The 16,745-nt window shown below is 49.2% G+C and overlaps 9 protein-coding genes; 5 read left to right on the top strand and 4 right to left on the bottom strand.

The window, feature by feature from the left end:
* The first annotated feature begins 361 nt into the window (after positions 1-361).
* Positions 362-734, top strand: GSBLH_T00004570001 (uncharacterized protein). XM_013043498.1 has 3 exons: positions 362-430; positions 463-511; positions 543-734. Exons 1-3 carry the CDS (start codon positions 381-383, stop codon positions 651-653), a joined length of 210 nt encoding a protein of 69 aa, XP_012898952.1. The 5' UTR covers positions 362-380; the 3' UTR covers positions 654-734.
* Positions 735-1,104: 370 nt separating this feature from the next.
* On the top strand, positions 1,105-2,836 carry GSBLH_T00004571001 (uncharacterized protein; the record flags this gene model as incomplete). Its single annotated transcript, XM_013043499.1, has 5 exons — positions 1,105-1,170; positions 1,202-1,246; positions 1,277-1,387; positions 1,418-2,720; positions 2,751-2,836. The coding sequence occupies 5 exons, from the start codon at positions 1,105-1,107 to the stop codon at positions 2,834-2,836; spliced, it is 1,611 nt and encodes a 536-aa protein (XP_012898953.1).
* Positions 2,837-3,645: 809 nt separating this feature from the next.
* GSBLH_T00004572001 (uncharacterized protein) lies at positions 3,646-5,004 on the top strand (the record flags this gene model as incomplete). The annotated part of the gene is made up of 6 exons (XM_013043500.1): positions 3,646-3,867; positions 3,901-4,019; positions 4,048-4,444; positions 4,479-4,541; positions 4,571-4,814; positions 4,847-5,004. The coding sequence occupies 6 exons, from the start codon at positions 3,646-3,648 to the stop codon at positions 5,002-5,004; spliced, it is 1,203 nt and encodes a 400-aa protein (XP_012898954.1).
* A 1,025-nt stretch (positions 5,005-6,029) lies between these two features.
* On the bottom strand, positions 6,030-7,748 carry GSBLH_T00004573001 (uncharacterized protein; the record flags this gene model as incomplete). Its single annotated transcript, XM_013043501.1, has 6 exons — positions 6,030-6,855; positions 6,889-6,936; positions 6,970-7,238; positions 7,271-7,428; positions 7,458-7,632; positions 7,668-7,748. 6 exons carry the CDS (start codon positions 7,746-7,748, stop codon positions 6,030-6,032), a joined length of 1,557 nt encoding a protein of 518 aa, XP_012898955.1.
* Positions 7,749-7,919: 171 nt separating this feature from the next.
* Positions 7,920-9,252, top strand: GSBLH_T00007200001 (uncharacterized protein; the record flags this gene model as incomplete). Its single annotated transcript, XM_013043502.1, is given in 8 exon segments — positions 7,920-8,021; positions 8,053-8,119; positions 8,150-8,610; positions 8,643-8,705; positions 8,738-8,899; positions 8,930-9,097; positions 9,126-9,229; positions 9,234-9,252. Coding segments are annotated over 8 exon segments (1,146 nt in total).
* Positions 9,253-9,884: 632 nt separating this feature from the next.
* Positions 9,885-11,950, top strand: GSBLH_T00006843001 (uncharacterized protein; the record flags this gene model as incomplete). Its single annotated transcript, XM_013043503.1, is given in 11 exon segments — positions 9,885-10,041; positions 10,078-10,283; positions 10,315-10,692; positions 10,721-10,858; positions 10,875-10,906; positions 10,947-11,007; positions 11,025-11,139; positions 11,196-11,278; positions 11,312-11,380; positions 11,413-11,450; positions 11,482-11,950. 11 exon segments carry the CDS (start codon positions 9,885-9,887, stop codon positions 11,948-11,950), a joined length of 1,746 nt encoding a protein of 581 aa, XP_012898957.1.
* Positions 11,951-12,249: 299 nt separating this feature from the next.
* GSBLH_T00004575001 (uncharacterized protein) lies at positions 12,250-13,988 on the bottom strand (the record flags this gene model as incomplete). XM_013043504.1 has 3 exons in its annotated part: positions 12,250-13,466; positions 13,499-13,869; positions 13,904-13,988. The coding sequence occupies 3 exons, from the start codon at positions 13,986-13,988 to the stop codon at positions 12,429-12,431; spliced, it is 1,494 nt and encodes a 497-aa protein (XP_012898958.1). The 3' UTR covers positions 12,250-12,428.
* A 109-nt stretch (positions 13,989-14,097) lies between these two features.
* On the bottom strand, positions 14,098-15,458 carry GSBLH_T00004576001 (uncharacterized protein; the record flags this gene model as incomplete). XM_013043505.1 has 7 exons in its annotated part: positions 15,357-15,458; positions 15,207-15,324; positions 15,094-15,174; positions 14,809-15,063; positions 14,559-14,777; positions 14,217-14,528; positions 14,098-14,187 (listed from the first exon to the last, which is right to left on the bottom strand). Exons 1-7 carry the CDS (start codon positions 15,443-15,445, stop codon positions 14,098-14,100), a joined length of 1,164 nt encoding a protein of 387 aa, XP_012898959.1. The 5' UTR covers positions 15,446-15,458.
* Positions 15,459-15,615: 157 nt separating this feature from the next.
* Positions 15,616-16,604, bottom strand: GSBLH_T00004577001 (uncharacterized protein; the record flags this gene model as incomplete). Its single annotated transcript, XM_013043506.1, has 2 exons — positions 15,616-16,494; positions 16,524-16,604. The coding sequence occupies 2 exons, from the start codon at positions 16,602-16,604 to the stop codon at positions 15,616-15,618; spliced, it is 960 nt and encodes a 319-aa protein (XP_012898960.1).
* Positions 16,605-16,745: the final 141 nt, after the last annotated feature.

Consider the following 16,745-nt stretch of genomic DNA (forward strand, 5'->3'; position numbering starts at 1 on the left):
AGTAGTTCTTCCTCATCTTTACCACAAAACTTCGCATAACGAACAGAAGCAGTCAAGGCTGAATGGGACCAAGTGCTTTCTTAGAACTTGCTTATGGCAGACCTCAGAGATCTTGGTTTATGCTCATCACTCAAAAGTCAAGAGTAGCAAATATAGGTAATCATCGGCCGCCTCGATAATATGCAGAGAAATCCATGCTGGAATCAAACTTACCTTTCCTTCTCTCTTTTAAACAAAATTGTGAATAAATATTCATCTCGGTGTCCCCGATTTCGTGATGTCCTAGTATTTTGAGCTATATAAATTGTCTATCCACATTCCGCCGTGTACCATTCTCTCTCGTTTTCTCCACAGAGTCTTTATTCCACACATAGAATAATATGCAGAACGATAAGGGACAGAACGTTGAACTTTACATTCCCCGCAGATGGTAAGGTTATGTACTCTGCGCCTGATTCGTAGTGACTGGACCAACCGTGTCATTGATGCTAAGGACCACGCTTCCGTTATGGTGAAAGGTTTGTGACTTGCTTTATCGTTAGATTAACGTCGCTCGCATTGACCCTGAGACTGGAGTTGCCACTGGACAGGTCGACACCATCTCTCTCGGTGGATACATCCGCTCTAAGGTAATTTGTGTTGGGTCGGAGTAATGTGTAGGGTGAGTCTGATGAGGCTTTCAGAATTCTTGCCAAGGATCTTTAAACGATTCGATCGTCTTGAGCATGTGGAGTGTATTGTTTGTTCGAAACATGGCATTGAATGATATGTTTTAATCATTTAATTGGGTTGTATATGTTGAAGAGGAAACGAAGTGTTAATTCCCATCTACTTTCACAATCAAAATGTTTGGATTAAGAACCGCTGTTAGAGTTACCAATCGAGGACTAGGCTCGGTCTTTCGGTTGTTCAAAGTGCCGATGCGGTCTATTGTTTCCATCCAAAGACCGGAGTATCCTTATGACGATACGGATGACTTGGTGGATGACGAATACTATGAAGTGATGGAAGAAGAAGCGGTTGAAGAGTTAGAGGAAGCAGCGCTGGAAAGTTCGCCTGTGCGCTCTTTTCGTCTCGATTTATGTCTAGTATCGCTACCAACCGATGAACTGGCTGCCCAAGCAGATCCAAGACGATCCATCGATCGCTACAAAGCTTCAAGACTATTACGTAGTTCTTTTTCGGCAAAAGTAATTTCTAGAGACGCTGCGTGAAGAAGCTTCCTCCCACCAAGCGAATGGAGTTCGTAAGAGCGCGTCGTTCGCCTAATCGCTAGTTGTTCTCCAAAAAGATGAATCTACCGGAGATCTGGGATACAGACCTCTTCCCGTTAGCCCCTGTAACGCGTCCTCGCGACATCCCAGCCGACCATTCCGTGGACGTCTGGGTCTCTCCATTCGCTTTCCTTCACCCACAGAGCTACAACGACTGGAAGAACTACGCGCTCTCCGGCTCCACGTACGACCCCAGCGAGGACGAGGAAGCATCGCCCGATGCCATCGCCAACTTCTCCAGCGAGCTGGGTCCGGACCCTCGTCTCGTCCAGAACCTCGATCCCCGCATCCTCCACCGCGCCACCGAGCTCCTCCAGCCGCTCCTCCTCTCCTCCTCCTCCCCCGCGGAACCTTCAGAACCTGAAAAAACCGCGGAACCCGCCTCCGCGCGCTCGGTTCTGTCCAGTACCCTCGAGAAATTCCGTCCGGTGGTGGAGATGGGCATTTCCGAGGCGGCGGACGCGGCGCACGACGTGTTCCGCGTGGAATTCCAGCCGCGCGCGGTCGATTCGATGACCGTCGACGACGCGAAGCGCATCGTGCGCGGGCTTCTTCGCGCCACGGACCGCGCCGCCGCCCAGCTGGCGAAGCAGCTTGCCGCCAACCCGCCGTCCCTCGCCGAGCGACTGGAGAAACGGGCGAAACGCGCGGCGGAGCGCGTGGACTACGAAGCACTTTTGCCGCGCAAAGAAGCCGCGCTGCAAGCCGCCAAAATCGCCGTCGAGGACGCGCAGCGAAAAATCGTCGAGGCTCGCAGCGTCGTCGAGGACGCGCAGCGCAGAGCGGGTCAAGTCAAACGCGAAGCAGACGAAGCAGAGCGCGCCAAGGCCGAAGAGGCGCTGAAAACCGCGGAAACGGCGCTGCGTAGTGCGACGAAACGCCTGGAGCATGCGGTTTTGATGCACAGACAGACGGAACGGTCGCTGGAGCGGCTGAAAAAGGAGGTTTCCGGGGACAAAATCGCGTTTTCGCGGGTTCTTTCGGCGGCGATTCAGGCCTCCGACGTCTCCGATTGGGCCGTGAAAACCGCGGAAAGCGTCGCGCAGAACGGATCGGCCACGCGGGCAGAAATAACCGCGGCCAATCGCGAAGCGGCGCGTGCGACGGAGCGAACCGCGTCGCTGAGTCTTCGCGCGGCCAAATTGGCGGCAAAACTGGTGGAGAGCGAGTCGAGCGCGATCCAGGCGGTTTCGGAGCGAAACGCCCAGGAAGTTTCGAAGCGGATGGAGCGGGAAGGGGAGTTACATCGGCTGCGGCAGCGGCGAAGCGAAGCGAAACGCCTGTCGGACGATCTGGCGAAATGGGCGGCGGTGAAGAAGGCGAGCGCGGACGCGTTTGCCGCCAAATGCAAAGGTGGAAACGAGGAAACCGAGAAGGAGTCGTCGGAGGCGGTGGAAACGGTGGAAATCGAGGATTTGGCGGGTAGCTTCGACGTTGACAATCTTCGTTTGGTTTGACCGATGGGTTGACCGGCAGGGCAGCTGATCCAGAACTACCGCGCGGGCGAAGAAGAGGAGGAAACCCCCGCGACGGTAGGCGAGGGAGGGCGGCGTGAAGCGTAGCGCGCGTTCGACATGGGGTTCACGATCAAAGTGCGGAACGTGGACAAGAAGATGGCGAACATGACGCGGCGCCTCGCCTCCGCGCTGGTCTGCAATGGCACGGAGACGGGCGGGCTGGCCGTGGGCTACGCGAGGGAGGAGAAAGGACCCGACGCGGTGGTGGCGGCGGACGCGCAGTCGGCGCGAAACCGAATCTTTGTGGAGCTGTTCGAAGATAGAACACTGTTCTCGCCGCTGGTCGGGAAGTTCAACCAGACGACGGTGAAGATTCTGCCGGGTAGGGCTGCTGGGCGGGGAGTGTGAGGTAGCGAAGAAAGGGCACGGAATCACGGGGAGCGATTTGATGTATGGACTGCTCACCAGTCTCGGAGTGCAGGATGCGATCTGTAAAGTGTATGGAAATACGAATCCGTTCTCGGTGACGCAGGCGGCGATGAAGGCGCTGTCGCATTGCACGAGCTTGGAGGAGAACGCGATGATTACCGGGCGGAGGTACTTCGATCTGGATTTGATCTACAAGCGATATAAGGGGATGAAATGATGGTTTTAGTTTAGAAATTGTTTGTTGGAAAGGCGATGGACGGGTGAAAATGGTTATTAGGGTCCGTCTCGGTTGTTTGAACAAGGAAAAGAAAAGGCCCTCTTTTTGCATTCCACAACCTATACACATTCTGAATCTATGCCGTCAATACATGGCTAAAATTGGAAATGAAAAAGTGCGGGCGTTTCACTGAGGACACTCATTGGTATAAAACAAATTATTTGTTTGGATTTTCTCTGATTTAAGAACCCTCAGAGAATTAGCAATTATGAGCAAGCTCAACCCTGGAGATATGTCTACGTTTAACATGCAACACGGATATTCGGAAGCTCTAGTGCGTGGTTATAAATCTGGATTTTTGAAAGATCAAGACTATCATCATTTATGTCAGTGCGAGACTCTGGATGGTTTTCGTTTTTACCGGCTCTCTATTGTAGATGTGAAGTTGAACCTTCAGGAGACCGACTATGGCAATTTCCTTGCCGACGAGGTTCGTTGTGTGCACCGTATTATTATTTTGTAGAGTTCACCTCTCCTCCCGAACGCAGTGCAAAAGCATGCTATGCAGAAACTAGCCGACCAGTGGAATTTTATGAGAGCGCAAGCCACTCAGCCCCTCGCTCAGTTCATGGACTTTACCACGTAACCTTCCAGTTTCAATTTCATCTAGATACGAATTCATGATCGACAATATCATTCTCATCATCAAGTACTCTCTGAACGGCCAGACAATCACCGCCGCGGAGTTGGAGAAGGAATGCAACCCTCTCGGCAAGATCCCGACGCATATCGTCAACGCGATCTCTTCGTTCGACAACTCCCCCAAGGGCTACAGCGATCTGTTCCACATCATCCTCGTGGAGCTTCCTGTGGGCAAGTATTTCTGCGCCTACCTCAACGAGCAGTCGCGAAAAGGCGTTCTCTACGTACGTCCTTCGCTCTCTTTCCATGCAGGGCGCTCCGCAAGTGAAGCATCTTCTGGAAGAAGGCTCGCTAACGCTTCTCCAGCAAGGCGTGATGCGGCTGTACCTCGAGGATTTCTATCGATGGACGCAGACGCTGGGCGGGTACACGGCGGAGATGATGGGCGAGATTCTGAAGACGAAGGCGGACACGCTGGCGATCCACTTGATTCTGAGCAGTTTCAACACGGCGTATAACGAGGTAGGGGTGATGGAGAGGACTGAAACCAGCCGCAAATGCGACCGATTCGGAAGGCGTTGCTGCCAGCGTTCGGGTTTTTATATCCGGAAGGATTGGAGGCGTTGAGCGAGGCGACGGATGTGGAGTCGCTGGGACGCGTACTGGACAAATACTGGGTGTATCGACGGATCTTCGATGTGGCGATCCAGAACGAGCAGATGTCGGTGGATGACGCGTTCTACCTGAACGAAGTGCGATTGCTGGAGAGTGCGTTCGATAGCCAGTTCCATTTTGGTAGGAAAGAAGAAGAGAGAGATGAGGAGTAGCGTGCTTCTACAGCTATTGCCATTTGAAGTTGCAGGAGATTCGAAATCTGGTGTGGATCTGCGAGTGTATTGTACAGAAGCAGAGAGCGAAGATCGACAAGTATATTCCTATTTTCAATCCCAATGCACCTTGGAGACAGGGAAAGCTAGGAATTTGATGTGTTTGTTGCAAACAAGACGAAAGGAAAATCGATTTACATAGTAGGTGGTTGTGAAGTTTGAAGGGAGTTTGGAAAGGATTGATCCCATCTAAAGAGACGAACTTTTCGGCCGCTTGACGGAAGCGAAGGAAGGAGCTTTTTTCGCGGATGCTGCGGAGGCGAATTTGGGCTACAAGTGAGTGGAAGAAGCGAGAAATGGACTTTGGGAATGGAGGAAGGTGTGGTGAAGAGCGCTAGAATAGGTAAAAGAAATGCATCCCTACAGGACGAAGGGTTTCCTGAGCCCCAAAGACACTCTGAATCGGTTTGAGCGGGAACTTGTGAAGATCCTGATAATCCCGAGGACCCAGAGGACCCAGAGGACCCAGAGGACCCAGAGGACCCAGATTGATCAAAGTCCGTCCTCAATTGATTCGATCGGCGTAGAGTTTCCAGCTCCAGCAATTTCAGATTGGAATGGTGAACGTGGACAACACTACTCTCTCTAACATGAAAAATAGCTGAAATCACAAACAGATCAACTCTACTGCGCATTTCACCAAAGAGAGGAGAGGGAGAAAACGGAAGAGAAGGAACATCTACACTACAACAACGTTCGATGTGCTACTTGCAAATAACATACGATCTTTTTTACAATTTTCTAACAGCCGGGTGTGAATACGCAACTCCCAGCCAGTCCTCCAATTCTACACATAAGCTACAACGGCTTTGTATTTCACATCCGGAATTAACAATCTGAGTAGCACAGAATCAGGTATCTTTACAGTGCCACAAACATCACATCTTTCAACTAGATCTCTCCCAGTTTGCCGAATATCTATATGCATAATCATCACAAAATCGACTGTATACACGTAAACAGCAACTTCACTAAAAAATCCAAACTGCTTTCTTCAATCGAGTTGACACCACACTTTTTACATATTATTCCGATACAGTACTTTAGCACGGAATTCACATAGGTGTCGCTCATAATTTGTCAGCAACAAACAATTCGCTATGATACACGGCTACTATTTTCTTTATTGATGGTTGTATTCAAATATTCCACGAAGCTGCCCTAGCTCCCAGTCATGTCGAAGCACATCTTGCTTTTTTGGGACCCTCCACTTTAGTTGTTTGTTTACTCCAGTCAGAACCGGTATTGGTTGGATGCTAATCTTCTTCTTTTTCTCTTGTGTTTCTTTGTTTGGTACAGAGGGCACAACAGGTCGCACAGAAGGACTCGTTGCCCGAATTGGCTGCGAAGAAGTCCTTTCTATCGGCTGAATGCTGGTTGGATTTACGTTATATCGCGTGATCTTGGATCCAGAGCTATGGCTGGAGGACGCTCGCTTTTGTACCGACGGCTCGGTGTGTTCGTTCACCGCTTCCACTGCTGGCGTTTGCCGAGAGTACGCTGAGATCCCCGAACTCCGCGTTCTGTGATGAATCGATTTGACTTCGATGGGTTTGGCGGGCATGGACGCTCTGCGCACTGTGGAAACCGCAGAAACCGAGCTTCCATCGGTGCTGAGGTCGAACTCCGATCCATTGCTCATCGATCGCTTGACTCTGTGTAAAATGACGGCGGGCGAAGACCGAGCCGCGCTCTTTCGCTCGTTTTTTGATGAATTTGAGAGTGTAGAGGACACGTGCGTGATTTTAGTAGGTGATGTACTGGAAGAAACGCGAGTGAGTCTGGAGGCCGAAGAGGTCTTTCCGGAGGAAACGGAAGGAACCTGGGACGGCGTATCGACTGACGGAGTTGTGTATGGAAAGAGTGTCGGGACATATTGCGGGTAATATTTGTGTAGTCGAGAGAGAAGGCAAGGCTGCATTAGAATATCTTCGATGGTGGGTCGTTTTCTGCATGATTAAAAACGAACAACTAGAATCTACCGTGGATCGACTTCCAGCATCGAGTGAATGATCGTTCGCAGGTCATAACTAGAAAGTGGAAAAACAATCCAAAGATCAAACTCGAAATGGTTGTCGATCCGCTGAAACACGCCCGCTTTCACACGACACATCAGATCTGACATGCTGAGACCCGTAAATGGGGGCGTCAGCGTGAGAATTTCGTAGAACGTGCATCCCATTGACCACACATCGGCTCGGGAATCATAGGGCATGCCTTTCACGACTTCGGGTGCGACATAGAGAGGCGTCCCAACAGCAGTTTGAGCCATATCCTGTGTGAATTGAAGCACGCGCGAAATCCCAAAATCTCCAACTTTGATGTTGCTATTCTACGATCGAGCGCTCCCAAGCACAGCAATACTTCGTCAAGAAACAAATTCTGAGGTTTGATATCACGGTGGATCACTTTTTTCTGGTGAAGATAGTGTAAAACTAGCGCAGTCTGTAAAAACCACTTGAATACTTGCTCGATAGGGAAAGGATTACGTCCCTGCAATTTAATTCTCTCGTGCATATCGCCTAAGTGAAAACGAGTTGTGCATTCCTACCCCCAGGACAATACCTCATGATAATATAAATATTTCCATCATGCTTGCAGTAGTCATGATAGCGTACAATAAATTCGTGGTTCATACTCGACAATACCTTAATCTCAAGTGCAATCTTCTTAACTTCAGCGCGTGACAGTTGCTTTGCATCAATCTCCTTGAATACATACAAATCCTACAAGATTATTCAAATCTGCAACAGAACAGTACACCTGACGCTTTTTCTTTACCGAGATAAGCAGTTCCATAGCTACCACTGCCGATCCGCTTGATCAAGGTGTATTTTTCCATTAGAAATAACTTCCTACACCTTGCTTTTTCAACTTTTGAATTCTTGACTCGTCACGAAAATGGGGATTCCACAAGTTCGGGGTATTTTGACAATTGGCTAAAAACATTATTTACCACTTATTCCATTGCTAAATGAGTAAAGCCACTCAAAACCAGCCGATAGAGGCTGAGATGGACGAAATCGACCCAAGCGAAATGTGGACTGCTGAGGAAAGAGACGAGTATTTCGCCGAAATGGAGGATAGTCCTCTCTTGATGGACAAAGTCACGGACGTATGTTGCTTTCCCGTATTACGAGTTTTAGGAAGATCGTAAACATAACACGAATATTCAGGCACTGGAGAGTATCATTCAGGACAACCGTTCGAATGGTAATCGTGCTTTTCGTGGGTGAGCGGTAGAGGAGATGGTTGAAGATTTCCAGCACGAGGCGAAGCTTAGTTTTGCAAAGGGAAGATGCATGTATACAAAGGCGTACACACAATTCAAGAAGGCTGCCTATTACGCGGAGCTTCTCGAGAAAACTCCCGAAAACCTCCATTTGCTGGCGACTCTGTACGCCAACTGCTCCCTGATCCAGCTAAAGAAGGAAAACTTCCGCACCTGTCTGAACGACTGCAAGAAAGCGCTCGACATCGAAGTACGCATTATTTCACCCTTTTTCCCCCAGCCTCGCTACAAGAAAGTGCTCTACCGCAAGGCCAAGGCTCTCGCGGGTCTCAACGATCTCCCCGGCGCCTTGGCGTGCTGCGCTCTGATTTTGGAAGACGAGCCGGACAATGTGTACACGCTCAAGCTGAAAACCGAGTGCGAATCGCGTCTGCACAAGGAGCAGAAGCGGAACGAGGAGATCGCTCGGAGTGTACTGCGTTGTTTGGAGTGTCTCACGCGCAGGAACAGCGCAAAGAAGCGGAGCAGCAGTTGGTTCGCAAGACGATGGATGCTCGTGGGTACAAGGTTGGCTTCTTCGCGGGGATGCTGACGCGTAGCTGGGTCCCACCATGTATCAATACCCCGACGGGTACAAAACGCCGTTCGCTGTGAAGGAGGACGAGCTGATCTTCCCGATGCTGATCCTCTTCCCTGAGCACACGCAGTCCAACATCGTGCAGGGCGTCGCGGAGTCCGACACGTTCGCCGATATCCTCTACGTTCGGCTCTCTCCCTCGCGTTCCCTCTAGACCATCCTTCCCTCCGCGCAGGGACACCAGGAATACATGCCTTGGGACGAGGAGAAGCAGTACACCGTCAGCAACGTGGAGGTCTGGTTCCAGGAATTCCTCGTTCTGCCGTATCCCAAAGAAGGCGCCGTGAGCGACGATTCGCTGCGACAGCACTTCCAGAAGCAGGTTGGAGTGCGGAGAAGGCGTCATCTAGAGGTACGTCCGAGCCAACCGGAATTTCCCAGTTTCGGAAGTGTTGCGGTATGCGAATTATGTAATTCCAGGAATTCCCGTGTTTTCTGTCTATGCGAAGAACGCGTAGGGACGCCGCCAGGCGGTGAGCGATAGGTGCTTGCGCGATTTGTATCAGGCGAATAATAACGAGATGTATCAGCTGACGGGAAAGAGCGAAGCCAGACGAATTCATCGCTGTCACAGTAGGGAGTGGGATTGGATTGCCAATTAGATTGCGGACGCTATGAAGACGATACCGAGGAGTTTAAGAAGTGCAGTCGCTGCAAGAAGACATTCTATTGCTCTCGGCAGTGCCAGATTGCGGATTGGAAGGTTCACAAGCAGTCGTGCAAACCGGCGAAGGAATAAGTTCTTTTAGTTTGATATTGTTTGTGAAATGAAACGAAATGAAATGGTGTAGAAGGGATTGATTACTATGACCACTGTACAGTTGGGAGACGAAGGGCTATCTCTTCGAACACAAGTGATAATGATCTTTGCATGGTCAATTTGTATTTTATTTAGTCTTTGTAGTTGATGAATAAGGGTAATTCGATTTTGGTCAGTCGGCTTCCTTTATGGGCAACGCAGAAGGAGGTTTCTGTTGTTGGAATCGATTGCCTGTAGGTCGAAAAAGCTTTTGAATCTTATGGAACAATAAAAAACGTGACGTTTGTGGATCCGCGATCCTATTTGTATACCAATAGTGAGTTTGAATTAACAAGTACATGGAATTGAGATGCGAATAGTTATAGAATCAAAGGCAGCAGTTCTTGAGTTTGCTGCTGATGTAAATCGAATGAGCATCGTGGAAAAAACGAATCGTAAGCCGTTCCCAAACGACAAAAAGTCCGCTCCTACCCTTCGCGTGAGTCTGCTAGAGGACATACAGCAAGGTACACTATTCGTTGGGCACCTGTGATGCATAATAGAAAACAAATTATTCATTGGAATGATTCCTGAGGGGACGACTCTCGATGAGTTGACCCCGATGTTCAAACAGTTTGGAAAGCTGGACGAAATTGTAATCATAAAAAACGGAGATGCCACTGCAAAGGGATATGGCTTTTGCCGCTATGACTCCCGAGATAATGCTTTTCAGGCCATAAAAGCCCTGAATGGAAAGACCTATCTTCATGTAGTCTCTGTGTAGCCTTGCACATTTATAGGGATCGACCACATCCTTAGTGGTGAAGTTTGCCGATACACCAAACCAAAAGCAAAACAGATTGTTGCGCCAGAAACAAACCAAGGGACAGGACGAATCTCCAATCGCAAATCCAAAACATGTGAATCTTCCTCTTTTGGGAAATGATCCTCTCTCGTACGAAATGGAGTATCTGTGTGATTACCCAACATTTTCCTTTGGCTGGGAGGGATCTTCCTATCCACCTCTTCCTTTCCCCCACTGTGATAGTGCGCCTTGTTGGGTTGATTTTTCTTTTTGCATAAACGGAATGGACCCTTTGGGACTCTGCGATTATCCATGCAGCAAAGAAGAAATAGTGTCATCTGATTGCTATACTTCAAACTGCGCTTCCGCGAGCGTATGGATGGAAGTGGTGTGTAATATAGGACTCCCTCATCCACATCATGAATTTTCCACAGAAGTTGACCGCTGATGTGCTTCTTCGGAAGTGTAAACTGCTTGGAAATGTGAACGACGTTGTGATCTTGTCTCGTTTCCCCTTTTCTTATGGTTGTTATTGTACAGTATGATAATGTAAAGGGCGTATTGAATGTCAAAATCGAGAGAGCGCAGTAAGCTTATACAAGCAACTAGACAATATGGCGACTGTAGGATGGATCCTATCCTAGTCTCGTACTCTTATTGTTACGTATTTGTTGATACAATAAATACTGTATGAATACAAATTAGTTACTTTCCTATTATTTTTTCCAAACACTAATCTTATTACTAGCATTCCATCATTATCAAAGAAAAGGAACAACCACTGTACATTTGTCTTTTCATTTCTTATTTTACTGGGCTGGTAATGTCTTCTAAATACAATAAAGGCAGATAGCTGGATCGTTTAGTAATGGATAGGTGAGTGGAGCGAAGAGGAACAATCCCGCTTCTTAGAGGCCATCAAGCTATACCAAAAAGACTGGAATCTCGTGACTCAGCACGTACCTTGTCATTTTCGTGGTGTCATTATCTAGATCGGAACTCGTAGTAAGCAACAAGTACAAAGCCATGCCCAGAAGTATCAGAAGCACTTAGATGATATTGTATTTGATGGGAAGTGTATCTCATGCCCTAGAAGCGCCGAAATGACCTTCTTAACTATTGGGCAGATGCGTAGCTAAATTGGATTATCTGTGAGCTATAGTAGCCAGGACCGCTCGAAAAGGATAAAGCGAGCGCGCAAAGCCATCGACTACTCAATTTACTCCGGTGTGCAGAAACGTATTAAATCGAAAGCCTTGCAAAAGCCTGAGACTCAAGTAATTTCTCAGGTGATACCTAGTGTGAATATTACTACTCATCGAACTTCCACTGTTAATAAGTTGCCACTGTCACCCTACTTCTCTAAATCTTCGGAAATCCGGAGTGTTCCCTCGGCCGCATGCACAATTTCAGGAGCTGACTCGTTTCCCATTGTAAATCAGTACGCTGTTTCAGTGAATCAACCGACTGTGTTGGCCAAGAATACTCCGCAGACATTCCCGGGAACGTTTTTAACGAATGCGTCTTGTAATACACCTATATTATGTACGTCTATTCCCATTTACTCTGTCTATCACTATGGATCCATGACTGCGCCTCCAGTGTTTTACTCTGGATCGGCTGTATATTAAACTCTTTTTGCATTTGTTGTTCATCCTTCTCTTTTCAGCTGCTTTGTTTGTTGAATAACCGAGTGGGAGATGGATTGATTGAGGGGGTCAAATGGGAGATGGATTGGTTGAAGGGGTCAAGAGGGAGGCAGGTTGGTTGAGTAGCTCCAGTATGAAGTGTGTGATGGTTTGAATACATGCCATTGGATCGATGGCAGCATGTGAATCCATCCTACAATCGTTCGATTGCGCAATTAATATATCGGCTCACGATCACAGCCTCCCCCAAACTCATCTCTTGTGTGTTCAACAAACCCTTCAAACAGCAAAAAAGCAACAAGGAAGCGCAGCCGGCGCTCCGCAGAACTTCAGAAAGCGTCCGCCCTTCGGGTTTGAGAAGCCTTCGTCATATGCTCTGCCTCGCAACCTTCGCCCTTCCACCTCATCATTCATTCGCCTTCGTTTCTGGTCTTTCTCTACCAGCAACGAAGGCTTAACCTCAGCATCCTCCCTTCTTCGCGGAGGCTCCCGACCGCTTCGTGACGCTCAGCGTGGTGAACTCCTCCGCGATGGTCGGGTGGATGCCCACCAGATCCATCAGATTCTGGTACGTCGCCTTGGTCTGGAACGCCAGTCCGAAGCCCTGCGTGATTTCGCCCGCGTTCGGCGACAGGATGTGGAACCCCAGGATCAGTCCGTCGTCGCGCTTCGTGATCAGCTTCGCGAAGCACACCTCCTTTCTCCGGTGCGGCGAGATCTGCCACTCCAGCGGAGTGAACTGGCTCACGTACACCTCCACGTTGTCCTCTCCGAACCGCTCCAGCGCCGCCTCCTCCGTCAGGCCGCAGTTTCCGTACTCCAGCGGCGTGAACACCGTCATCGGCACGTTCTCGTAGTCCATCTGCACGCTGCTGCCGCCGTACAGCCGCCGCGCCAGCAGCTTGCCCGTCTGGATGGCCACCGGCGTGAGCTCCTGCTTGCCGTAGAGCACGTCGCCGATGCCGTAGATGTTCGGCACGCTCGTCTGCTCCTGCACCGACAGGATCTTCCCGCGCCGCGTCTTCACGCCCAGCTGGTCGAGGCCCAGGCGCTCCGTGTCCGCGTAGCGGCCGATGCAGCTCACCACGGTGTCGAACTCCTCCTCGCCGCGCAGCTCCGAGTTCGCGAAGCCGCTGCCCTGGTACTTCACCAGGATGCGTCCGTTCGGGAGACGCTGCAGCTCGGTGGGGACCGTGTTGTGGAGGAAGTGGATGCCCTCCTCCTTCATGAAGTCGCCGATCTTGTTCGCGCATTCCTGGTCGAATCCGCGGAGCAGGATCGAGCGCACCATCACCGTCACGTCGAAGCCAAGGTGGTGCAGGAACCCGGCACACTCCAGAGCGATGAACGAGGCGCCCACCAGAAGGGTCTTCTTGGGGGGATGGTCCAGCATGAACAGATCATCGCTCGTGACCGCCAGCTCCTCTCCCGGGCAGCCCAGCTTGTTCGGACGACCGCCCACAGCCACGATGATGCGGCGACACGTGTAGATGTGCTTCTAGAAATGAGAGAAAGACACAAAAAACAAACATCACCGAAAACGTCCGTGCCTTCCACGGTGTGCGCGTCCTTTACGTAGGCCAGCTGGTTGTAGTAGGTGACGTGCTTCGACATCAGAGACACGCGGTAGTTGTAATTCAAGCCGCGGATGTAGTCCTGCACGTTGTCCACCAGCGTGTTCCAGTGGTGGTGAACCTCGGGAACGTCCCAGCCGAAAGAGGAAGCGTCGCGAACAAACTCGCCGATGATGGCGGCTTGGTGCATCAGCTTCTTGGGAATGCAACCGACATTCACGCACGTACCTCCGAGACCCCAAGTGGATCCCTGAGGAGAGGGCTTTACATAATCAAATAGAGCGACAGTGGCTCCGAGATCCGCGGCCTCCTTTGAGGCAGCCAGACCTAAAATGTGAGAAATCCGCCCCGAGCCGCTTACCTCCAGAACCACCACCAATTACAATCAAATCATAATCGTATGTGGTCTTTCCGTCGTCAATATCCTCCTGATACGTCAGAGACATTATCAACAACAATAAATCTGCGAAGAAAAGGTGTAGAACTGCAGGACGTTCAGTGGTTCTTGATTATCAAGGTCACATGTTGACAATTGTAATTACTGAACAAACAGAGTTATTCTTCGTTACTATATTCATCACTACTGCTTTCTGAATCGAACTGCTCCTCTACGGGGAATCGCAGGATCGCAGCGATGCCGGTAAGCTACTCTCCACACTCCACCCCAAACCTACATTATTAAGTTGCTGTCCGCTCGGATGAAGCGAGCTAAACAAAAACGACTTTCCTCCAGACTCTTTCACGGCATCCATGAGCTGAATAATCTTCTTTCTCATGTCCGCGGTCTTTCCTCGGATCAGCTTGTCGCTAACCAGCAGAACGTCGATTGCTCCCTGCTCCAAACAATACGCGACGCTCTTCTCTCCATACGCCACGCGATTCGGAGCGGTTCGGAACATCTCGCTAAATCGATTCAGAACGGCCACTTCCTCAGCAAACTTGGTGTCATTCAGACGCTCTCTCACCTTCTCGTCCTTCAACACATCCTACGACTCACTTTGCAACCCATCCCTAACATTCAATGCATGCACATGTCCCGAGTTGCTATGAACGCACACAAACTTCGCCAAATTTGCGTGCAGCACGTGGTCTGTCGCAAGACTCTGCGTATCCATGAATTTGAGCAGGTTGGCGTTAATGAACCCGTTGGAGCAAACAAGAATCGCTTTGACGGTATCGAAGTGAACCAGCTTCATTAAATTCTGATAGATCGTTGAGAAGAACGATTCCATCGCCTATACATCGATGCATAACGAATGAACGCACTTTGTCGATCTGCGATTGATTCCCTCGACCTTTCCCTGGAATCAACTTCTCGATTCGGCTTTTAACGAAGCACATGCTGTTGCGAATGATGCAGATATTGGCGAGACCCTCTTGGAGGACGATTGCGTAGAGATCGCTGGTTTCGCTGTTTTTGACGATATCACGCAGCTTATCGATGTAGATCGCGTCCCAACAGTCCTTCTCAAGCGTGAAACTATAGTATTTGCGGATGTCGATAGTATGGCGAGCTCCCAACTAGCTATCATACAGGATTCATGCGATTACCGCAACAAACTCGTTTTCAGTCATGTTTACTCCAGAAATACGGAGGGAAGAGCCTTCTCCGTCATAGTCTAGTTTTGTTACCTGAATTATGAGTAAATCGAATGAACACGTACTCGTAAGGATAGAACAAGAACCTTCTTTGCTACCGTCACCAAATCGGCTGCAGAAACAGACTTCACTTTTCTTGTGGTTTTTGATCGCACAATATCACCCACAGCAATCAGATTGTACCTAACCAATCAGTGAAACAAAGAAAACGCAACAGTTCCCAAATATCATCTTCACTCTCAGGAGTCAATCTCACGGAGCCTCCCTCTGATTCACCCTCAATTTTGTTGTTTTCTATCTTCATTTTTAGCAAGTCTTGAACAATCTACCCTTGAGCTACTCTATTCTCTTTCCCTACATAAAAGAATGAATTACGATAGTGAGTTTAGCAAAATGAAGAGACCAGAAAACACTTCGAAATAGTAATTTGCTCTTTCATTCAAACAAACAAACACGTCTTCCAAATTGTTAGAGTTATCGCCTTTTTGTAAGCTCTGAAACAGATCGCTTTTCACTAATCGCGCAAACAGCATCTGCCAGCAACGCTGCGATCGACAACTGCTCTATTTTTTCATTTTCCCTGGATTGTTTCGACAGGGGAACCGTGTTCAACACGACGACCTTCTCTAGTTCTGAATTTCTAATCAGCGTGTTGGCATCTTTGGAAAAGAGTCCATGGGAAGCAAACGCGTAAACACGACGTGCGCCATGCTCCTTTAGAACCTTTGCAGCAGCACACAAAGCTTCGGACGTGTCAATTAAGTCATCCACAAGAATACAATCCGAGCCATCCACATTTCCCACCAGGTTCAAAAAGCTGTTTTCATGTTGGAAACTTTCCTGTTTTATCACCATTGCAACGCCTGCATCAACATCGTGCTTGGACATTAACCCATCTCGAAATTGCTTGGCGCGAAAAACATGTCCAGCGTTGTATGACACGATTACTGGTTTCTCCAATTCCATTTTGGCAAAATAGTCCACTCCTACACAACTTCCTGGAAGATCATCCACAGGAATGAAAGGACCGAAGAATCCTTGGATCTGGCCGCAGCGGAGATCAACGGATACAATCCGATCGACTCCCATCGCCTCCAGAAGTCGAGCCACATCTGCAGCTGAGATGGCGACACGCTTGGATTGTCTGCGGTTCTGCCGCGCATATCCGAAGTAGGGAACAATGCTCGTGACTTCTCGCGCACTCGCTCTGCGACAAGTGCTAATCATCAGCATCAACTCCATGAGTTTGTCATTAATATCCGGCGGACACGTCGATTGAATGATGAAAACATCTTTCCCGCGGATGTCTTCATCGATTTCGATGAAGACTTTCCCATCAGCAGCATGTCCGGTCTACCATCGAATTTACTACCAACACCAACTCTGCACGCTCCCAATTTCGTTCCGATCCTCGCCGCCACTTCTTCCGAGAGCTCAGGATTCGAACTGCCTGAGAGAATCATCAGGGAACGCGATGGAACATTCTTCCCTTTGATTGTTTTTCTATCGTTTTGATCGTGCTCTTTGGATTGTTTGGAAGTATTCGAAGCATTCGGATCTTTCTTTGCATTGTTCGCCTCACTGTTTGTTCTCTAACAAATTTA

The sequence above is a fragment of the Blastocystis hominis genome (assembly GCF_000151665.1).
Source record: "Blastocystis hominis, Singapore isolate B (sub-type 7) whole genome shotgun sequence assembly, scaffold_7".
NCBI classification, from domain to species: Eukaryota; class Bigyra; order Opalinata; family Blastocystidae; genus Blastocystis; species Blastocystis hominis.